The following is a 21,620-nucleotide window of genomic DNA, read 5'->3' as shown; positions in this document are numbered from 1 at the left end:
AATACTCTCATGATTTGGAATTTACTTTAAAATATGATGTAGGAGTACAAGTTTTTTCTCCATATCATTGTCTGACATCATTTATTGAACTACCCACCTTTCCCATACTAATTTGAATTGATGCCTTAAAAATTTTTAGTTTAAGTGTTTATTGTTAGCCCATGACAAAATTAAGGAAATGCTGAAGGACAAGGGTCATGTTATATCATGTTGGTTCTGAATCCTCATTGCATTTTAGAATCATCTAAGGCAGTACTTCTCCAAGTTTTATGTGCATCTGAATTACCTTGGAATTTGGTTAAACATGCAGATTCTGGTTCAGTATGTCTAGGGTATGTTCTGGGATTGAGTATTTCTACCAAGCTTCCAGATGCTGAATCTGCTGGTCTTTGAACCACACTAGGGCGCAGGTATAGATAGTTCCAGAGCTTTCTTACGTGACTCTAAGGTATAGTTACAATTGAGAACCACTGGATTAGGATATCTGAATTTCAGTAATTATTATTTTGGCAGTTGTTGTTTGAGGAGCTAGCTAATTCATTGGTATGTAGTGAATGAGTGGGGTAACCTTAGCAGAAGGGTGATTGCTGAGAATAATAAATTGGTTAGGACTCGGTTCCTTGTACATTTCTCAGTGTATAGAAAGATGCTATAGAAGAATGAAAGAAAAACAGTTACAGAAATAAAAGCACTATTCTGTTTGGGTATTTCCTTTCCAAAGCATAAAAGTGCCTGAAGTTTTTGAAGAGTTGCCATGTCTTTTTGTACAGGTGGAATGAGGTATCATCTGCTATCTCCAGAGGATCGAGAAGAACTGGTAGATGGCACAAGGCCCAGAAGAAAGAAACATGACTACCGCATAGCCCTATTTGGAGGTTCCCAACCACAGTCTTGTAGATACTTTAACCCAAAGGTAAGTGATTTTTATTCCTATTTTTCTTTTTGAAAGTTCTGAGCACATAGATACCACCAGTCATAGTAATAACTCCTGCCTTCAGAGAAGTTATAGTTTATGATGACTCCTTCACATATCCTGTGAGATACACAGTTATCATCTTCATTTCACAAATAAAGAAATTCATGCTTAGTCAGACTTCAGATGTTTCTATAATTTCCCTGGAGTGCTGCATGGTAACCGCTGCCAAAGAAGCTGGAAAACTAGTTCTCCTATCTTATCTCTTCTGTTAGAAACTCCTCACATTCATTACAACTCCTTGCTTTATGTGCCATTTTTGATGAAAATTTGCTTTCATTTCTTCCCTTAAGTAATTATGTTTTAGATGTTTTAATCTAAAATAATACATAGTAATTCTAGAAAATTTGGAGAACCCAGAAAATCACAAAGAGAATAGATAAAATTACCTTTAATCCAGCCATTTAGAAATGTTAGCTAATTCTACTGTGTTTTCCAGTATATGATAAATCAGTTAGGGCAGCAGAACTGAGTCATAGGTGTAGGAACACAATTTTTAAAAATAAGTTATTTTTAAAGTAAGTCTTTTTCTCTGCCACAGTGTTCATTCATAAACCCATTAAGCAAGTATCAGATTAGGGAGGGAAGATACAGGTGTATCATCTACATGATTATTAAGAGACTTTGCTGCGCCTGTGGGCACTCTGATAAGAGTTCATATGAGACACAAATTTGTGTCTTTTCTGGAGGACCACCTACATTATCCTTAAATCTCCTTATCAGCAATCTTCCACTCTTGCTTATTACAAGTCTGCACCATCTGGGAAAACTGTTAGCCACTGTACCAGAATTCATAAAAACTGAACTTAAGCTTTCCCTCCTGAAGGGACTGTAGTGCTTTGGCAGTCCACTTTGGCTAGAACTGTCACAAATGACCAAAGCTAAGGTCTCTCATATTTAATAGCTGATTTATAGGGACCACCTCCACAAAGACATAACTTGGTTGAGAGAGAAGATCATCTGGGTAAAAGTTGTATAGCCTGTTTGGGTATTCTGTGCCTTGGGAACTCCATAAGCCCAGTCTTATGTTCACATACCAGATTATTGGCTGAAAGCATGCTGTTTGTGATCAGATAAAACTGTTCAAAATGGGTTAGTGATATAGTCGCTTAGTTCCCCTTGGTGTCAGACATTTGTGTGTCTCAGAACCTAGTGGCCAGCCAGGAGCTATTTACTAAAAAAATGCTGCCTCTTAAAGTAGGTCAGCCTTGCTGTAGAATCCCAGGGCCATGCTCTTTGATCATACTGGGAAATTCCTCAAGCTATATGCAGCATCCTGTTCAGCATCCTGATATCCTAGGATCACAGGGGAGCCTGAGCAGCTAAGCCATGCTATTGCAGCCTGTCCCACTGAGAAAGCTTTCCCTTCTCTAGATTTTACTACAACTGGCAGCTTTTTGGTTTATCCAGTAAAAGTAAATATCCACCCAAATACAGGATATGTTCCATCTGTAATATGTAGGAGATGCATGAGACAGAAAGCTATTGTTCATTTCCAAGGGGTTATGCCATCATGCTGTAGATCAGGACTTGGCAAACTTTTCTATGAAGTGTCGGATAATAAATGTTCTCACTTTGTAAGTTAAACAATCTCTTCCCTAACTGTCTGGCTCTGATGCCGTAGCAGTATAGCAGCCATAAACAACACATAAGCAAATAGGCACGTCTGTGTTCCAATAAAACTTTATTTACAAAAAACAGGCAGTGTGAATAAATAAATAAATAATAAATAAGTAAAAAACAGGCAGTGGGTTGGATTTGGCCTACAGTGCATAGTTGCCAACCCCTGCTCTAGCTCTGTAGACATCTAGGGACTTTGAGGTACAGGATAACTTCTCTCCTGTCCTGTCAAGCACTTGTCTTACCAAGACATGTGGGATCCTTTCCATTTTCTGTTCTCCAGAATTCATCAGTATTATTGGGCATCAGTATAGGAGACCATTGTGTGACTACCTTTGGAAAGATGAGATAAACCTAAAGTCCTACAACTGAGATTATGGAATGGAGCTAGAGAGTAAAGAGATCCATGAAATTATTTTATTTTCCCTGCCAGTCAGAAATTCCATCTAATGGTCAGGGTAAACAGTAACAGAAATAGACATTAGCCAAATGTTAACTGTATGCCAAATTTTAGTGGTTGTTTCAGTTTGGTCTAGGACCACATCTGGCCCAGTAGCAACAGTTAGAGTCACCAATTTCAGCACTTGCCTCAAAGCAGTGGGGTTTCTCTTCTCTTTTGATAGAGAAGGAGACCACAACAGCTTCTCACCAAAATATTTTACAACCATAACTCAGAGTAAATATGCTGCCAGATATCAAAAAGACCTCTCCAGAAAGGAAGATCAATCAGGTTAATAGGTTAGACATTGTTATATTTAGACTGTCCCTATTGGTCTGCTCTCAGCTCATACATTTATCTCTGGAACATTCCTCCATCTCCAGAATATAGGCTGGTTTTTTATTAAAGACAATGGCTTCCTTTCTTATTAAAAGACTGGGAGACTGGCAGGTACCATAAGGCTTCATGGCCTGTGCAGTACAATCCAGTAAGCACAATGCCAGTATGCTTAAGAGAGAATTGCTACACCTACACATCTTATCCCACACCAGGTAAGGATCAAAGGATCAGACTATTGACATTAGACACAGATTAATTGACATTAAAAAACAATTTCAGTGTTTTAACTTTCAGGATCCACTATCCCCATAAACTATTCCCTTTAGATATTATATACAGGAAATTTATTAATACACTCTTTTTTTCCAAGCAGAAACTGAAATCATAGCAGTTTGAATTGTAATTCTGTGAGCCACATCTTTCAGTTGCTGATAATAGTTATACCCTTCTTATTACCCAAAGCCTAACTATGGTGTTGGTTTTGACATTAAAAAACAGTTAAGCCAGTTTTGGGGGAAAAAATATTTTAAAGTAGATGGCTATTTTGATGTACAGAGGAACAAAGAGAATGCTAATTTCATTTAGGAGACATTGAGCATCATTTCTAGAATAACACAGATGTGGAATGACTCATTACTTTGTCTTTGGTCTGTAGTTCTAATGCTTTCCTTGGTTTTCTTTTTAATTGGACAGTTGAAAAGGAATGTACATTCTACACGACCCTGGAAGTGAGACTGTAACTTCAGAATTCTCATTTGATGTCTTACTCTGCTCTTATAAATGGGCCATACTGAGTGCTCTTTTATATGCAGCTACAAATTTTAGACTTCCAGTAGGAAAATTCAAATAATTGAAGAAATAACTACGAATAACATCCTCATTCTGTCAATTATCTTTTATTCCTTAAAGCGAACACCATTAGAAATCCCATCACAATGTTTATTAAATTCTTCTATTAAAAGTACCAGCTCCTCCCTTCTTTTTGCTCTAAAACTTCATCTTGAAAATTTTCACCATTTATTATTATTTGTATATGGTATTTAATGTAAGCTAATTAGTCTTTTATTGCCAATATTAAAACTGTTAGGCTGGTTTCAGTATAAATGACTATTATCTACCTTGAGTCTTCCAAAATGAACATTATTTCATTATTTAAGTAATCTACTTAATAAGGAGTACTACATAGAAATTATTTTTTAATTCTTGAACTTAATATTTTCAGAAATGTTGATGGTTTAACTATCATTAAATGGAGCCCATTTGTGTACATCCTATGCCAGCCAGAAATGATCATTCTTACTGAGTTCATGTCCTTCAAAGGAGACAATTTAAGCAGTATTAATTGAATTATCCAGAATTAAGCCACTATCCCCATAAACTATTCCCTTTAGATATTCCTTAGATATTGCTGCTGAGAGGAGGCAAATATTTATAATAGTTGCTGACTGAAAAATAAAAAAGAAAATCTTAATTTTTTTTCTGAGTATTAACAGAAAAAGAAGTCTTGGGTTGCTGTATTGAATAGAAATGATACCATTCTTGTTATGGTCCTTTATAAAGCCTGCTGAACTTCCCCTTCCCTACCTGTGCCTGTTTTAAAGTTTTCAAATGCTTAGTAGTTACTGAAAGAGCTGCTTATCTCTATGCCATGCTCTGTTCTGTTAGTATTGGTGTTCTCAGGAGAAGAATGGGAATGTCATATAATATTGATGCCTAAATAAAAGTTGACTTTATTGACCAGGTTTTATTGGACTTTTCCTGTCCTTGAAATGATGAGCTCTGAGGGCTTAGAACTTTGTAAGGGTCTTACCTCATCACTCTCAGATGGTGGAGAAACAGGAGACTATGCCCTAGAAAAATAAGGGATTCTGCATATTCTCTGCCTAAACAAATAGTGTTAAGACAGCAGGGTGAGAGCAGATCCTATAAGTTACAAAGGCAGAAAACCACATGGTGCCATATTATGTGGAACCATCAGGTTCAGGAGGTTTACACTGAGTACATTTTCTTACTCAGAACCCTGAAGTAGACTCATCACTGAGCTTAGTGTCTTGGCCTCACTCAAGTATGTGAGAATGAATGAACCAGTAAAACTTCCTATAACATTTCACTGGCAATTTTGTCGTTTGGTTTTACAGAGCTGGATTTAAATGCAGATGGACCCTAAATCAAAAGAAATGAAGTTACCTTTGACTCAGAACAGTTTCCTGTTGGAAATATTGTTTATTAAAGTATCACAGTGCCTCTTCTCACAGTATCATAGCCACTTTCACTCTTAAACTGTCCTTCACGGAGGGGACAGTCCCACTCTGATCACAGTGGAAGTCAGCAATTGTACAATCCCTATGCTTTTAAGAGGCATGCATAAAACAAGTATAAACCTTAATGGAAAATTGTGTTACATTAAAAAATTAGTGAGACTTTTTATAAGAGCAAATCAGTAGTGTTTGTCACCAGCAAAAGAGTGTTGGAGAAGTAGTACACTGAAGTAGCGGGGTGGGCACTGCTAAAATTACCAGGAACTTAGAGGAGCAAAATGGGCAGCAGCCATCCCAGATGGACTGGACCTGCAGCCATGTGCTCCAGGGATTGACATTGCTGACATGCCAGTGTGGGTCGTAGGGTAACCCTTAAGCTTCCTTAGTTGTCAGTATAATGGGCACCTGGTGGTAAAGGTCAGTGTGCTCTGCAGCTTGTGCACAGTATTCCTAATGCCCAATTGTTTGTGGGCAGTTTGGTTAGATAAGTGGTCCTCATGTTCATTTGGAAGATTGGAACACAGTCTGAGGTAAATTCTCCACAGAGTGCTCTGCTTTCCTAGAATGTCTTCTAAAATAGGAATATTGATGGCTTTAGTTTTGGTTCTTTTCAAGCATCTCCATGGCACACTGTTCTGTAGTTTGGTTCACAGCCCTTGCACCCCACATAGGTGCAGAGCCTTAAGTTCCCACCTTTGAGGATCTGTTGCCTTTTTTTTTTTTTAATGGGTCTGATTCCTGTAATTCTATTCAGAAATTCTACACACAGTGATAAGCCACAAGTACAAAGTATGGTGTCAGCAGGACCTTAGGCCCTCTGAAGATTCTAGAGGGAAAATCTATCCTTGCTGTTTCCAGTTTCTAGTGTCTCCAGGCATTACTTGGCTTGGGTAGCATAACTGCTATCTCTGTCTTCACATAGTCCTTTTTATTTATTTATTTTTTATTTTTTATTAAGGTATGATTGATATACACTCTTATGAAGGTTTCACATGAAAAAACAATGTGGTTACTACATTTACCCATATTGTGAAGTCCCCACCCATACCCCAATGCAATCACTGTCCATCAGTGCAGCAAGTTGCCAGAGAGAAGATTTGTTGCCTTTTGTGTTAGTCACTGTATCTCAAAAATTTCCAATGAAAATATGACTGACCATGGGAGGGATGACATCAAACTCATTCTCTTTAAGCCACAGTGAGCCGTAATTACCATAAATTAATACATGAGTCCCCTAAAAAGGCTAGAAGAGAACAAAAACAGAGCTGTAAGTATTTGAGGGCCATAAGTGGAAAGGGATGATGAAACTAGGAGTCGTATCTCTGTGTGGTGGTGTTTTAAGGGATTCTAGCCATTCTGAAATTAGCTAGAGGGAACAGGCACAAGAACACAGGGCTGGAGTGATACCAGTCAGGCTGAGGGTGGCCAACGAGGAGGGAGATAAATTATCTATTTTTACTATACCGTGTCACTTGAAAATTACTGTTGGCTACCTTTGGTAGTTGTTCATATGATGACCCAGAGGCACAGTAAGATCTGTCGTCTTAGAAGGATTAAATCATGTTCAGATAGGTTTGGTGTGATTATTTTCTTTGAAAATTGGTAGTCAGGTATAAGAAGTGATTATCCTCTGCTGTTCTAAACAAAGCATATTGTATGGTTAGCTGGTTGTAAAGCATAGTTTAAACAAATAATATTTTGGCATATATTACTAGTGTCACAGTTCATCTAGAATTTGAAGTGTGTGGGTTGGGCAGCAGCAGGGGATATGAAAGACATATGTATCACTGTCCGGTCCTCGAAGTCAAAGTGATTGCAATGTACCAGAAGCATGGTGCAGTTAGCACAGAGGCTGAGGTCACCGAGGTAGCCACTGAACATGGCCAATCGGAAGTCCCAACGTGGGATGGACAGTGACAGCCCTGGTGGTGTGAAAAGAAGAGGTCCCCCTGGGTTGGATTTGTCCATGGAAGTGTTCCTAGGAAAACTTACTGGTACAATTCGGATAGGGAGAAAAGACAAGAATATATTGAATCCTATAAATAGATATATCTTTTTTGGCTTGATCAGTGTAATTACTATAATTTTTCATAAAAGCTTCCAAAGTATTATTCAACTGAATGGAATCTAACTTTGTGCTTTAGCAAAAAGAAATTCTACATAAATGGAAGAACTTAAGGACTAGGCCATTGGTCTTTTTTCTTCTGTGACTTTTTTTTGTCCTTTTTCTTTTTAAAGGAAAGAAATTGTTTTGTAGAAAGATCATTTCAAGTCTAGGTATATGAGCTCTGGCAAGTTAGTTTTCTGGTCTGTTAATTGAAAAGCTTACATCATCTTAGGATTTGTGTGACTATCAGTTATATTCATTTACTCCATCTTTCTTTTCTTCCGTCTTCATTCAGTTTCTCCCTGCCATCCTTAGGTTTTCTCACTTTCCCATATTTAAATATAAGAAGGCTTACACCTTTTCCATTTTGTTTTTTTTTTCCACCTTTCCTAACTCATCCAGAAACCTCTCTGCCATCTGCATTAGCAACTATGCTCTGCACATCTGAGACAGAGTAGATATTTTTTTGGTGAGAATATTTTGTTAAATAAGTATATCACTGCAATTCAGGTTTTGAGAGAATCATTTAAAGTACAATATGCCTTCCAATGCCAAGATTAAAAGTTCCTCTAAAAGTAAACCATGCATTGAGTAACTGGCAAGGTACCAGCACAGGGATACTTGCCTGCTAATTCATTTATTTTACAGAGGACAAGGATGTTTCAGCGTAATATCCATGTCAAGTTTTACTTTTGGACTGAGTTTCATTTCATACTTAAATTTATGAGTAGTTTAGGTTTGAGTTTTATTTTTTGGTGGTCTGGCCTTGCTTTGAGAGTAGAGAGGAAGAGCATTTTGTGACTTTATAAAGCAGCAGTGATTCTCTGATTTCCTTTTGAGCTGGTTTCTGGCCTCACTTCAGATTCCTTGCTAATTTTAACTAATCATTAACAGTTGAGAAATGCCTAATTATATGTTCATTGTTCCTACTTTGATCTAGCAGCTTACAACAGCACAAGCATGCCTCCTCTACCCACCCCACAACTCTGGAACCCTTTTCTCTATCTGCAGTGCTGTATTTCTTAAAGGACTTGTTACAAGAGCATTTTCCCCTAATGGCTGATTATTAAGTCCCTTTCTGGGCTTCAGGAAGTTAATGTTACCAGCAGTATTTGTGTGATTTGAAAATGAGTACATTTAAAAATGGGTACAACCTGTGAAATTACTTGGCATGGCCAAGTGTTTACTTAATGAAAAACGAGTGCCTTCATAAGTGTGCCACTTGGAAGGAAGAGACTGATTCTGATCCATCCTATTGTTGAAATTCAGCCTCATAGCATAATAGTTATTTATGGTTTTCCATTCTTAAAGCCTTAAATTAGTTTTAATTTAACATTCTGTTAAAAAGCATTATTATAAATGTCTGCTGGGAGAAGTTGTTTTTCTTGTACCACTTTTGGCACCATTTGCCTAGTTGTTGTACTTTCTTTGTTAAAAAAAATGCTCATCATAAAATTCAAATAAAGAAAGATATAAAGAAGAAAGCCAAAGTGCTCCCAATATCAAAAAGCAGACATCAGTAGTTACTGAACATCATTCCAGTCGTGTGATTTTACACATGTGGGATCATGTCATATATGGCATTTTTCGAAGACTTTTTTACTCTGCATTTATATTACAGAAGTATTTTCATGTCAGTGAAAATACCATTCTTTGAAGGGCTGCAGAGTTTCCATCATAAAGCTATCCCATAATTTATTTAATGCTAAGCACATACTATAATTTGTTAAATGCCTATCTTCTTTATGCATAGTTGGCCTGTTCCCCTGTTTTCCCTGTTAAAATACCCTTGCCATGAAACATCCTTCTATATACCAACTTTGTCCACTGTCCAGTTCTTTCTTTAGGGTAAATTCCTAGGAGAAGAATTGTTCTAGTGAAGGATAAAAATGGAAATATATAGATACACCAAAAAAGCCTGGTCCCTTAACCCAGCTACTGTTGGTTCGTTGGTCACAGCTCTCCCTATTCCTCAGTGGTGCAGCCACCACAGGACCAGGAGTCACAGTGACAGGATGCATGCTGGAGTCAGTGTAATTTAAGGACAGCACTTCAGAAAGGAATCAGTTTAACCTAGGAGCCAAGTGCAGCCTCTATATTCTTTGACCTTTGGCAGGTCAAAAATGAAAGGGGCTCAGCTGTATGAGACATACTTCTCTACAAATGTGATGTATCACCCAATAAAAACATTCCCTTCAGTATGTGAAGCCCTGGGCCAAATACCCCACAAAAACTTGGAAAATCCCTATATTCAAAGAGGTTCTGGTTTTAATAACTGAGCATTGTATTTATAACTGTCAAGCTGTGGAGGCTGTGCAGAAACTCAGTGGCCATCCTGAGGCTGTTGAGGTTTTATAGATTTTATAGATGAGACTGTTGAGATCCTTCAGTGTTAAGTGAAATACCCTAAGTCACTTAGCTAGAAATACAACAGAAACAAAAAGAACCCAGAGTCCTCACCCAATCCAATGTTCTTTCTGGAGGCTGCATAAGAAGATTTTTAGAGAAGAAGGGCAGTGTAGGGGTTCGGGGGCAGCTTTGGAGTCTGATACATTTAGACTTAAATCTTGGATTCACCCCTTTCTAACTCTGTGGCCTTTGACAACATACTTAACATCTCTAAGATTTAGTTATCTGTAAAATGAGGATATTACCTCATAGGGTTATTGAGGAAATTAAATAAGAGAATGTTTTAAGATATTTCAGCATAGTTCCTGGAAAAGAAAGTACTCAATAGTGAATAAATTAATAATTGGTATAGTAATACACTCTAAATCATTTGGACTCCAAGATCATCTAGTTCAGTCTTTTTGTTTTACAGATAAGGAAACTAACATCTCTGAGAGTTTAAGTGACTTACGTGAGACCCATGGCTCCTCCATACAAAGCCCAGCTCAGTGCCCATTTTCCACCTCCTTAGAGCTATAGTCTTTGTGACCTTATGAAATGAATGAAGCCAAAATATTTCTATATATTTTTCATGAAAACTACTAGGAATGTTCTGGCATTTGGCATAAGCCTGCTTTTCTATATAGATTGTCACCATTGTTCTGTGATAGTATTTTTTAACAGCCCTTAGAAACTAAAATAAATTATATCATGGCTTAAGACAAAATGCTTTATAATTTGGTCATTTTAAATTCAAATTAGATTGACTCCTTCAGGTTTCTGCAAGAAATCTTAAGCTTTTACCATTTTGTTAACTTTGCTTTGCTTTTTTCCTAAGATTTCATCTTCCCTAATTTTGCTTGGTTTCCCCTCAAAATGATCTAAAATAAAGTTCTCAAGTCTTAAAAATAAAAAATACTTCTTTCATTTTGGATTTTGGTTGTCTTGATTATTAAAGCCTACATTTGTAGTGTTTCTTACTTAAGGATTCATATGTTTTCAGAATACAAATATATAAAATTCTTACTTTGCAAGGAAAATAACAGGCTGATGTTTTTGCGTTGAGGCATTTAGAGAAAATACTACAGCCCCTCACCTCGAGAAGCATTTCACTGTCCTGTAGCATTGCACTACAGCTGGAAAATCACACAGGACAGCTGTAATGGAGTGCTCAATCATCAAGTCCAGGCTTCAGTGTGGTTGGGATTCAGAAAAGGAAATCAGGAAGCCTACTAAAAGGAAAGGAGTCCTGAGCCTGAAAAAAGTCTAGAATGTGGTTTGTCACAGTAGAGATATGAAAGGCTGACTAGGACCAGGAAGACAGGACTTTATACATGGGTGTGTGTGTGTAGATGCATATATATGGGTGGTGTGTCAAAACTTAAGAAATCCTTCTACTGTGTCTCTTCCAGGCTTTCCAGTTTCCCATTTTCATATCTTCTTAGCAGCTAAGCACAGAACCTTTGCATGGACTAGATACTCAATTAAACTTACCTGAATTATATTTTTAGGTAACAATTCTTGCTCCTGCCCTCACACATAAACTGTAACTCTAGTGCTATTCTCCCATCTTGCAGCTAACATGAAAGCTGCTTGCTATGTAGCCTAGAAATACCAGAGGCTGGAAGTAACCCTTCCTCCATCTGCAGGCCCCAGGTTGGAAGTGGTGGGTCCCATCACTAGGATAAGACCTGGCACTCCTACCCACTGAGCTAATAAGCCTGATTTCCTATCTATTTTTTTTCCCCTCTCTGCTTTCCTCCTCAGCTACACATGTTCTATCTCCTGAGCAGTCTAACAAGTTATTAAAGGGCAAACATCAAACCACCTTTTCAGTACTCTATTTTAGATGAGGGGTAGAGTGGGGGAATTAGGTAAACCCCCAGGCTGGACTGCTCATACACACACATACAAAAAAAGATCATAAATCCCCTCCCCCAAGACATATGTATAACTAAAGCCAGATATGTTTAAACAGGTGAATTTAATACCTGACATGTATATTTAATAAGCCCACTTATAAAATGTTAAATTTTAGCACAAATGAAGTGTATTTTATATTCTAGGTAGAAATTCCTGCAAAGATCATTTCATATTCGGCCTAGATAAAGTTTGGCAAAATGTTATATATAGTTAGTATTTATTGAGCTTAGAGTCTAACATGTACAATGACCAATGACAGTATTTCAAGAGTTGCAGAAGGTTGAAAACTTAAGGATTTCTATAGAAATTGTAGCCCAAATTGCAAACACACATACACACACATGTATATACTGCACACACACAGGCTAATCAATCTTCCCTTGGGTGTGTATAGTTCCAAGACAGCAATTTATTTTACTTGTTAAATCTGAAGCATAACCAGACCCTATATGACAGGTATTATGAGTACCCATTTATTCCCTCCTGAACCTCCTTATTATTATTAGAAAGTTAGAACCATTCTATTACCAAACTCTATGAAATTATTTCATTCTTTGGAACCTCATAGCCTAGTGTCTGAATGTTTAAGCTTATCTAGCTTTTTAAAAAAAGTATATATTTTTTAATCCCAGGTCTGTGTGGCATTTATTTTTAATTTGAAGAGTAGCAGATCTTTATAAAAAAATATTAACTTTCTCATCCTGAAATTAAGACAGAACAAGGAAAGATAATGTTTTTGAAGAGATCTTTAGAAATTATGGAGAAGTTCTCATGTAACTTGGGTGTAAGAGTGGCAAGACATAGATTTACTGAATTAACAATGTACCTTATTATTGAAATTGTATTTCTCTGCTAATGAGCTTAGATCAAAATTATGAATAGATTTGCAGAACATGGAAGGGAATCATTCACTTTTGAGGGATCACTCCCTGGAGAATATGATTATTGTTATGCCTATTAATTTTTTTCATTCTGTGGTATGCAGTTTTTCTCAGAAAACAAATTTTAAAAATAATTTCCCTCATTTTTTTCAGTGTCCACTGAGTAAGACTGAAACTTCTGGAACATGTTACGTTTATCCTATAGTCTATGAGTGTGCCTACCAATAGACAATACCTCTGAGTAACCAAGGTGGACACTGAGACCCTAATTTGAGAATGTAAAAAGGATTAAGGCTCTGTTTTTCTGGTCACCCAAAAAACAAAATGTTTTTATCACTAGGAGTCAAGGTACCTTACATCAGGGGCTCTTCTTTTTCCTTAGAGACCATTCCTTATGTTTTATGATATTGGATCCAATCCAGTGAATACCTGGAACATTCGATGCCAGCATGATAGATACCAAATTTTTCCCAAAGAGAGCTCAACATGAGTCACACACACTGCTTTGCTTGGTGAGATTGGGAATTGTCTGGATTGCTGTCTGACCCTAATTATTTTCAGCCATTTTCAGAAAGCAGGAACACTGTAGCTTCCTTTCTCAAAGAGGGAAGGTTCCAAGATGCTGTAACCTTGGGAACAGTGGCCATACATTTACATAGAAGCACACGGGTGTCCTTGGGTATCATCAGACATAGTAAGGAAACAGTGGTGCCATGAGCGACCTTTATTGTGAAGTACTGATTGGTGCTCATTTCTAATACTTGGGAAGAAAAAAGTGAGTTTCCAGACTACTCAGAACAGTTTATTCAAGTATTTCATAATATCACACTTTTAAGAGTCCATCTGACTGCACTGGCTCAACTGAATAGTTACAAAAAATTAATATTTCACAGAAGTCTATAAAATATCTTCTAGCTTTAGACAGCAATAAGACAAAGGTAGTTTATGCCTCATTATCCATTCTTTTTTAAAAAAATTTTTTATTAAGGTATGATTGATATACACTCTTATGAAGGTTTCACATGAAAAAATAATGTGGTTACTACATTTACCCATATTATCAAGTCCCTACCCATAACCCAATGCAGTCACTGTCCATCAGTGCAGCAAGTTGCCAGAGATCCACTACGTGCCTTTTCTGTGCTACACTGTTCTCCCCGTGATCCCCCACACCATGTGTACTAAACATAATACCCCTCAGTCCCCTTCTCCCTCCCTCCCCACCTGCCCTCCCACACCCCTCCCCTTTGGTAACCACTAGTTCATTCTTGGAGTCTCTAAGTCTGCTGCCTTTTTTGTTCCTTCAGTTTTGCTTCATTGTTATACTCCACAAATGAGGGAAATCATTTGGCATTTGTCTTTCTCCGCCTGGCTTATTTCACTGAGCATAATGTCCTCCAGCTCCATCCATGTTGTTGCAAATGGTAGGATTTGTTTCTTTCTTATGAATGAATAGTATTCCATTGTATATATGTACCACATCTTCTTTATCTGTTCATCTACAGATGGACATTTAGGTTGCTTCCATATTTTGGCTATTGTAAAAAGTGCTGCGATAAACATAGGGCTGCATATGTCCTTTTGAATCTGAGAAGTTGTATTCTTTGGGTATATTCCAAGGAGTGGGATTCTGGGGTCAAATGGTATTTCTATTTTTAATTTTTTGAGGAACCTCCATATTGCTTTCCACAATGGTTGAGCTAGCTTACATTCGCACCAGCAGTGTAGGAGGGTTCCCCTTTCTCCACATCCTCGCCAGCATTTGTTGTTCTTAGTCTTTTCGATGCTGGCCATCCTTACTGGTGTAAGGTGATATCTCATTGTGGTTTTAATTTGTATTTCCCTGATTATTAGTGATGTGGAGCATCTTTTCATTTGCCTGTTGGCCATGTGAATTTCTTCTTTGGAAAACTGTCTCTTCATATCCTCTGCCCATCCATTGATTCTTTATATCATTCGATATATATCTGGCAGGGAAGGGATGGAGATATTTACATCTGAAAAAAACTTTTTTTAAATAACAAAGCTACTTTTAGAATTTTCTTATATTATTAGCCTCAATAATAGAAGAAATAGAAGACTGGGTGGTGGTGATGCATCCAAATGTATTAAAGCTTATTATATAACCAGAAAAGAACCAAAATAGCCACGCCTTCCTCTTGCCCTCTGCTCCAGCTAACCAACATTCTAGAGAAATCACACAAGGTTAAATTAGACAATTGTCTCAAGCCAAACATTTTTATATGTGCTCTAGTAAATTAACACATTCTTATATTTTGTATTTTCTCAACTGTATCTTTGCTTCATCCTTTCAGCTATATTTTTCCATTATTGAAAGCTTTCTGTCCTTTGCTATTACAGGATTATAGCTGGACAGATATCCGTTGCCCCTTTGAAAAACGAAGAGATGCAGCATGTGTGTTTTGGGACAATGTAGTGTACATTTTGGGTGGCTCTCAGCTTTTCCCCATAAAACGAATGGACTGCTATAATGTTGTGAAGGATAGCTGGTATTCCAAACTGGGCCCTCCAACACCTCGAGACAGTCTTGCTGCCTGTGCTGCAGAAGGTAAAATTTATACATCTGGAGGCTCCGAAGTTGGTAAGAACTTAGTCAGTATTCTTGTTTGGGGGAAGTGCTTTAAAGCCAAGTATATTGACTTTCATATTTAAATAAACAATTTGTGTTATTTGTCCAGGTACTTTTTGAAAATTTAAATGTATATCTGTCACATTTTAGAGCCCATTTCCTTGAAAGTTTGCCTTACTCCTTGATAAGTCATTCATTTATAATGACCTCAACTTCCTAGGTTATGTTAATTGTCTACTTTTTGTTGTAATGAAGCTTTCATCAACATCATCTGGATTTAGTTTAGATTATTTGTTTTGGATACTAATATTATTTGCCTTTAAGATTTCAGAATTCATCTTACTCATAGACCCTTTAAGACCTCTTTATTACATTCAAGCTTTTAAAATCTGTATTATCTTTGCTTTCTTTGTATCAGAAAAAAGTAGAATGATCTTTCTTTTTCAATTTATTCTTTAACTTTCTAATATAAGATTGCTAGTGGTTATACACTTATTGGTCATAACAGGGTGTAAAAACTTTTCTCATTGATGGATAATTTGTTAGTGTCCAGTAGTGGTCTTTTTCTAAATGAATTAATTTTTCTAATGAATAATCTAGCTGCAGAATAGACATGAAATAGTTTTTCATGCTTTCATTTTTTTCAAGTAATTTCTTTAGCTAAATAATGGGCTTATTTTCTTTTATGATTTTTATATTAGGCCAAGGAATGTTTTACTTTTGTCAGCATATTTATTTAAGTTCTTACTCCTGCCCCCACTAGATGTCAAATACCAGAAAAGTTTTGATTTCCTAAACGTGACTTAAGAGGTGACTTTTCCCCTCTTTAATGACATTCTTCACAGAATGTCTAATATAGCATATTTCAAATACAGTAAATATTAAAGATAATAGAAGGCAATTGTTCTGTAGGTATTTTTATAGAAAATACAATAGATAACTTTGTATCCTCAGTATTTACTAAGTCAGCTTTTTACCTAGTTTTTCATATCTGCTGTATACTGTATATTTCCCGTGTCAACCAACTGAATCTACTAAATTGAAAATGTTGAAAAAGCTAAAAGGAAGTTGTTGTTATTCATGATAGTTGCTTCTGGCATCTGTTACTCTCCAATCTCTGTTTCTCATAGACCTTGGTTGTGATTGACAATTATAAGGGTATTGTTGTTTTGTTACTATTGTTTTAAAGCATTAGGGAAGTCCAGAAGACTAGGAGATGAGAGGTAATTTGATAAAGTTCTAACTTCTTTTATCTTGGAAAAGAAAAAAAAGACTGATCTTTAATGATATCATTTCTAAAAGTTTATAAATATGTAGAAGTTGTAAAACAGGATAAATGTTTTGCCATTAAAATGTATAATCAAAGCACACCAGAAACATATTAATAATGATACTTTGAGAGCATACTCAACAGAAGAACAGCATGACTTCAGGGCTTACCCACACCACTGAGAGTTATTCAGGAAGAATAGTTTTGTTAATGGTGCAGTGGCTGTTACAGAATATTAAATGTCTTGTTATGTCATCAATGAGTAGTTTTCATACTTTAAGGTATAGATTTACCATCTGTAAATAGCTATGCTTTTCCTCTCTATATAAAATTTGAAGTTTGGATAATTCATGGCATGCATTACTGGGCTTGAAGACCTACCTACATATTTCTTGATTTTTCTTTTGAAATCAAGCCAGTTTCTTTTTCCAAAGTTTAATTACCATTACATAAGTCTTTCCAACAGATCATTTCTTGGATATTTTCCAAAGTCTATACAAAAAATTAGCTTTTTCTTCAACTATTTCTACAATTTTTGTTGTTGATTAAGTGTGGAAAAGATTCTACAACTCTTAAGTTCCTCCCTCCAGTAACCAATGACTCAGCTTTACAGTCAGCTCGCCCTAAGAGCAAACATGTATTAAGCATGAGGGTACCCTTTTCTTTTACAGGAAACTCAGCTCTGTATTTATTTGAGTGCTATGATACAAGAACTGAAAGTTGGCACACAAAGCCCAGCATGCTGACTCAGCGCTGCAGCCACGGGATGGTGGAAGCCAATGGTCTGATCTATGTTTGTGGTGGAAGCTTAGGGAACAATGTTTCTGGGCGAGTGCTGAATTCCTGTGAAGTTTATGATCCTGCCACAGAAACGTATGTATCTATTTAAAACTCTTATTTCACTGTTAACTATATTCTATAAACTCAGCAGAAGATGTCAAAAGGCAGAAGGAACCCCACAGAGGAGTTTAGTTCTTGTATTAAGAATGTGCATATACTTGGGAACATGCTAGGGCCAGGGGCATGTTTACAGGTTGGACCCTTCCTCTATACATTATAAAATAACTTCACCTCGTACCCCATGGAAGCCCCTCTGTTCCTGCTTGTGCAATAAATGCCTATGAATAAGATAAGTCTGACTGATTCATCAAACTCATAAAACATTTTTGAGAGGTAAGGAAATGTAGGGGACATTAAACTAATGAAATGGACACAGATATTCCAGTCAGAACTTCTGTTGGTATTCACAGATGTCTAAAGAGAAAAGTCACTTTAAGTGCATTGTTCTTCACAAGAACAAATTATTGGGTACCACCTTAAAAATCACAAATTATGTGTATGGGAGTGTATGTAAACAGGGATTGAATCTCAGAAAAAAATAAATACAGTTGCCAATGTATATGATGCTACTACCTGCAAATTATTGTTCTTCAACCCTTGTGTCTACATTTATATTCTCAATCCCATTATTTATAGTAGTGGCTGTGAACACAGCAACATGCTAATAAGTTATTAAATTTAACAGAATGGTAGTACTTTTGTTACTAGAGCTAGCTGAAGTTCTAAATGTGAATTTGAAGATGGCTGTGTGAGTAGTAACAGATGCTACTAATTTGCTGATTGCTGTAGAGGCCCTGATAAATTTGTTTTACTTTTTCATATGTAAATATTAAGTGAAAGCAGACTCCAAGGAGGGACTAGCAGTTACCAAAGGGGAGGAGTGGGGGAGAGGGGGAAGGGAGAAGGGGATTTAGGGGTATTATGATTAGTTGACATGGTGTAGGGGAGGTCACCAGGCAGACAGTGTAGCACAGACAAGTAGTGACTCTGTGGCATCTTACTGTACTGAGGGACAGTGACTGCAGTGGGGCATGGGGGGACTCGATAATGTGGGTGGATGTAGTAACCACATTGTTTTTCTTGTGAAACCTTTATAAGAGTGTGTATCAATGATACTTTAATAAAAAAAAATTAAGTGAAGGTACATGTGACAATATTAGTGGTTTACATTATCTTCAGTTCTTCTCCTAATTTTTGTTACCATTTTGCAAATTATTGTCATCTACAGGAAGCGATTTCTTCCAAAGACAGGGTAATAGTGTCAAGGGTTCCTTTATTTCTCATGCCCTTTCAGAATTCAAGGAATAAAATCCATGTTTACTCCACCTATGAACAAGTTACTCAAAACCATTGTTAAACTTTTATTTTCTAGCCTTTCAGACTTGTATGTGTGTGAACACACATAAATGAGTGGTACATGTGCACTTAATTGGGGTTACAAACCTTTCTTATAAATTAGTTTAAGTCTTTTTAATTCCTGTGAACAAGTACACTAAAAACTTTTTTTTTCCAGATGGACTGAGCTGTGTCCAATGATTGAGGCCAGGAAGAATCATGGACTGGTATTTGTAAAAGACAAGATATTTGCTGTGGGTGGTCAGAACAGCTTAGGTATGTGATGTTAATCCCACTGTTCAATTTACCCACTGAGTTTGCTCATATTTCCTTATCTTACATTACTGAAATGTTTCTTAAAATCTAGATACAAGCACTTATCACATGCATCATTATACTTATTTTTATAGTTCCTGAAAACTTAGATATTTCATAAAACATAGCAGTATATTTAACATCCTTCCCTGTGAAATGTAGGTAATGGTCACCAGTCATTGTGACAGTCTCAGATTCCACACATTTCCAAATATGATATCACAGCAGTTTCAGAACTATTAACAGAAACATTTTAACTTAAAAACCTTATAAAACTTTTAAATATACATTTTAGGACTTATATCCAGGCTCTGGATGGCAGTTCCCTGAACATTTTTAAACATTGCATCAAAGTATCAATATTACTATTTTTAAGTGAGCAGAGGTGACCTTTTTTTCCTTTAATTTTATACTAAAGAATCTTAAGTAATTACTTTAAATAATGGAGAATCTGGACTGAATCTGTAGTTCTCAAACCTCTTTTTTGTCAGTACCTTTAAGCATTGCTTAAGTATAACAAATAACTTCTTTCCCTGCTCCTGTTTCTCTCCACTGCTGTTTTCTATAAACTGTTGAAAGACAAATGGCATGAAAGAGAAAAAGACATTTGAATAATTACAATCAAAGATAGTCAAAAGAAAAACTTCTTTATTTTTATATTTTGGTTTATCTTTCTAGAACAGATAGGACATTTTCAATTTGGTAGAATAAATATATATATGTGTGTGTGTGTGTGTGTGTGTGTGTGTGTGTGTATATGATTCTAAAGGACAACAAATAAAAAGTTAGGTTTCTGTCATGTTTATTAGGAGTAACAATGTGGGCATTTGTTGTAAAATTCTTACAGCTTTAGTGCCTGTTTGAAATGTTCATAATAAAATGTTGGAAAAATGCAAATAATTAAAGAGATCTGTTTTATTCTTTTGAAGGTGGCCTGGACAATGTAGAATATTATGATATTAAGTTAAATGAATGGAAGATGGTCTCACCAATGCCATGGAAGGGTGTGACAGTGAAGTGCGCTGCAGTTGGCTCTATAGTTTATGTCTTGGCTGGTTTTCAAGGTGTGGGTCGATTAGGACACATTCTTGAATATAATACTGAAACAGACAAATGGGTTGCCAACTCCAAAGTCCGAGCTTTTCCAGTAACAAGTTGTTTAATTTGTGTTGTTGATACTTGTGGAGCAAATGAAGAAACTCTTGAAACATGAAAAGTGAGTGGACGTCAAGACTCATCAGAGACTCAAAAATATGGCCACCAGTGCTTTGTTCCAAGAGTTTGGTTGCAAAGTTTTAGTTTGGTGTTTTGTTTTTTTTTAAGGGAAGTTTCAAGTAAAGTAGGTTCCCTATTAAGTAGATATTTCTATTATATGGATTTCTTTACTTCATTCAAAAACCGTATTTTAGCTGGCCACATAACCAAGAACATATCTAGCAAGAAATAATTGAAAAATTGTAAGCATTTGGTGAAAATCAGGATTCTTAAATGAATTTCACATCTGTATGATTATGGCAGAGTGGGGGATCGGCTCATCAGTGACACAGTCTCATTTTAGCCCTAGATTCTATTTTCATACATCATAGAAGTGCTGTGTAGTTGTTTGTTTGTTTTTGTACCTTCAAGAACTAAGAAATCATATGAATTGTAAGTCAAGACAGGCACCTCTAATGAGGCAGCTTAATCTCAGATAATATTGCTTGTCTTCATTTGCTTAATTTAGTGCCAAATGTATTTCATTTTAGAAGTAAGCCAGAGTGAGTCAAGGCATACACACATATATTCTCTCACAAAACTTCATAAACACATTTTGGGACTTAAAAATGTACCCAATACCTCATGAAATATATTCAATCTAATTAAATATGTTTCATCATTTTAACACAAAATGTCAATCTTAGCACCCATCATTAATATCACTGTTTTATCAGTGGTTAAAAAATGATTATGCCTTTTCAGTCCTCACTGTTAAATAAAATACAATCGTAATAATTAACTAGCAAAAAATAGGCTATTTATAGCAAACTTCTAAGCTACTAGACACAACATCAGTGTTGACTTTGAACTTCTTCAGGATTAAAAAAGTACATGATTTCTTTAGCAGGACAAAGAGATATTTGACCCAGTTGTCTCTAAAAGTTTTGTTATAACTTGAGTTAAATATTTGTCATCTCGTATTAATTGTTTTATGGTCAATAAATCTTTTACAAACCCAACTACTCATTTTGCTTTCCTAGTAATAGTTTGCCCTTTTACATTATGGAATGTATGGAATGAGCCATTTCGCTGTCACCATCGATGTTTTTATCTGGTAATATTAAATATTTTTAACTTAAAATAGA

The 21,620-nt window shown here is 36.2% G+C and overlaps 1 protein-coding gene across 7 annotated transcripts in view; it reads left to right on the top strand.

The window, feature by feature from the left end:
* Window positions 1-21,620, top strand: part of KLHL7 (kelch like family member 7) — a 70,318-nt gene extending 48,698 nt beyond the window's left edge. For all 7 annotated transcript variants that reach the window (XM_017656993.3, XM_017656985.3, XM_037022121.2 and 4 more), the window contains 5 exons: window positions 771-913; window positions 15,290-15,530; window positions 17,460-17,661; window positions 19,142-19,239; window positions 20,208-21,620. In XM_017656993.3, coding sequence (XP_017512482.1) covers window positions 771-913; window positions 15,290-15,530; window positions 17,460-17,661; window positions 19,142-19,239; window positions 20,208-20,491 — 968 coding nt within the window. In that variant the 3' untranslated portion in view covers window positions 20,492-21,620. The remainder of the gene's footprint in view (window positions 1-770; window positions 914-15,289; window positions 15,531-17,459; window positions 17,662-19,141; window positions 19,240-20,207) is intronic.

The sequence above is a fragment of the Manis javanica genome, chromosome 6 (assembly GCF_040802235.1).
Source record: "Manis javanica isolate MJ-LG chromosome 6, MJ_LKY, whole genome shotgun sequence".
Taxonomy (NCBI): Eukaryota; Metazoa; Chordata; class Mammalia; order Pholidota; family Manidae; genus Manis; species Manis javanica.
This window is presented reverse-complemented; position numbering and strand designations above follow the sequence as displayed.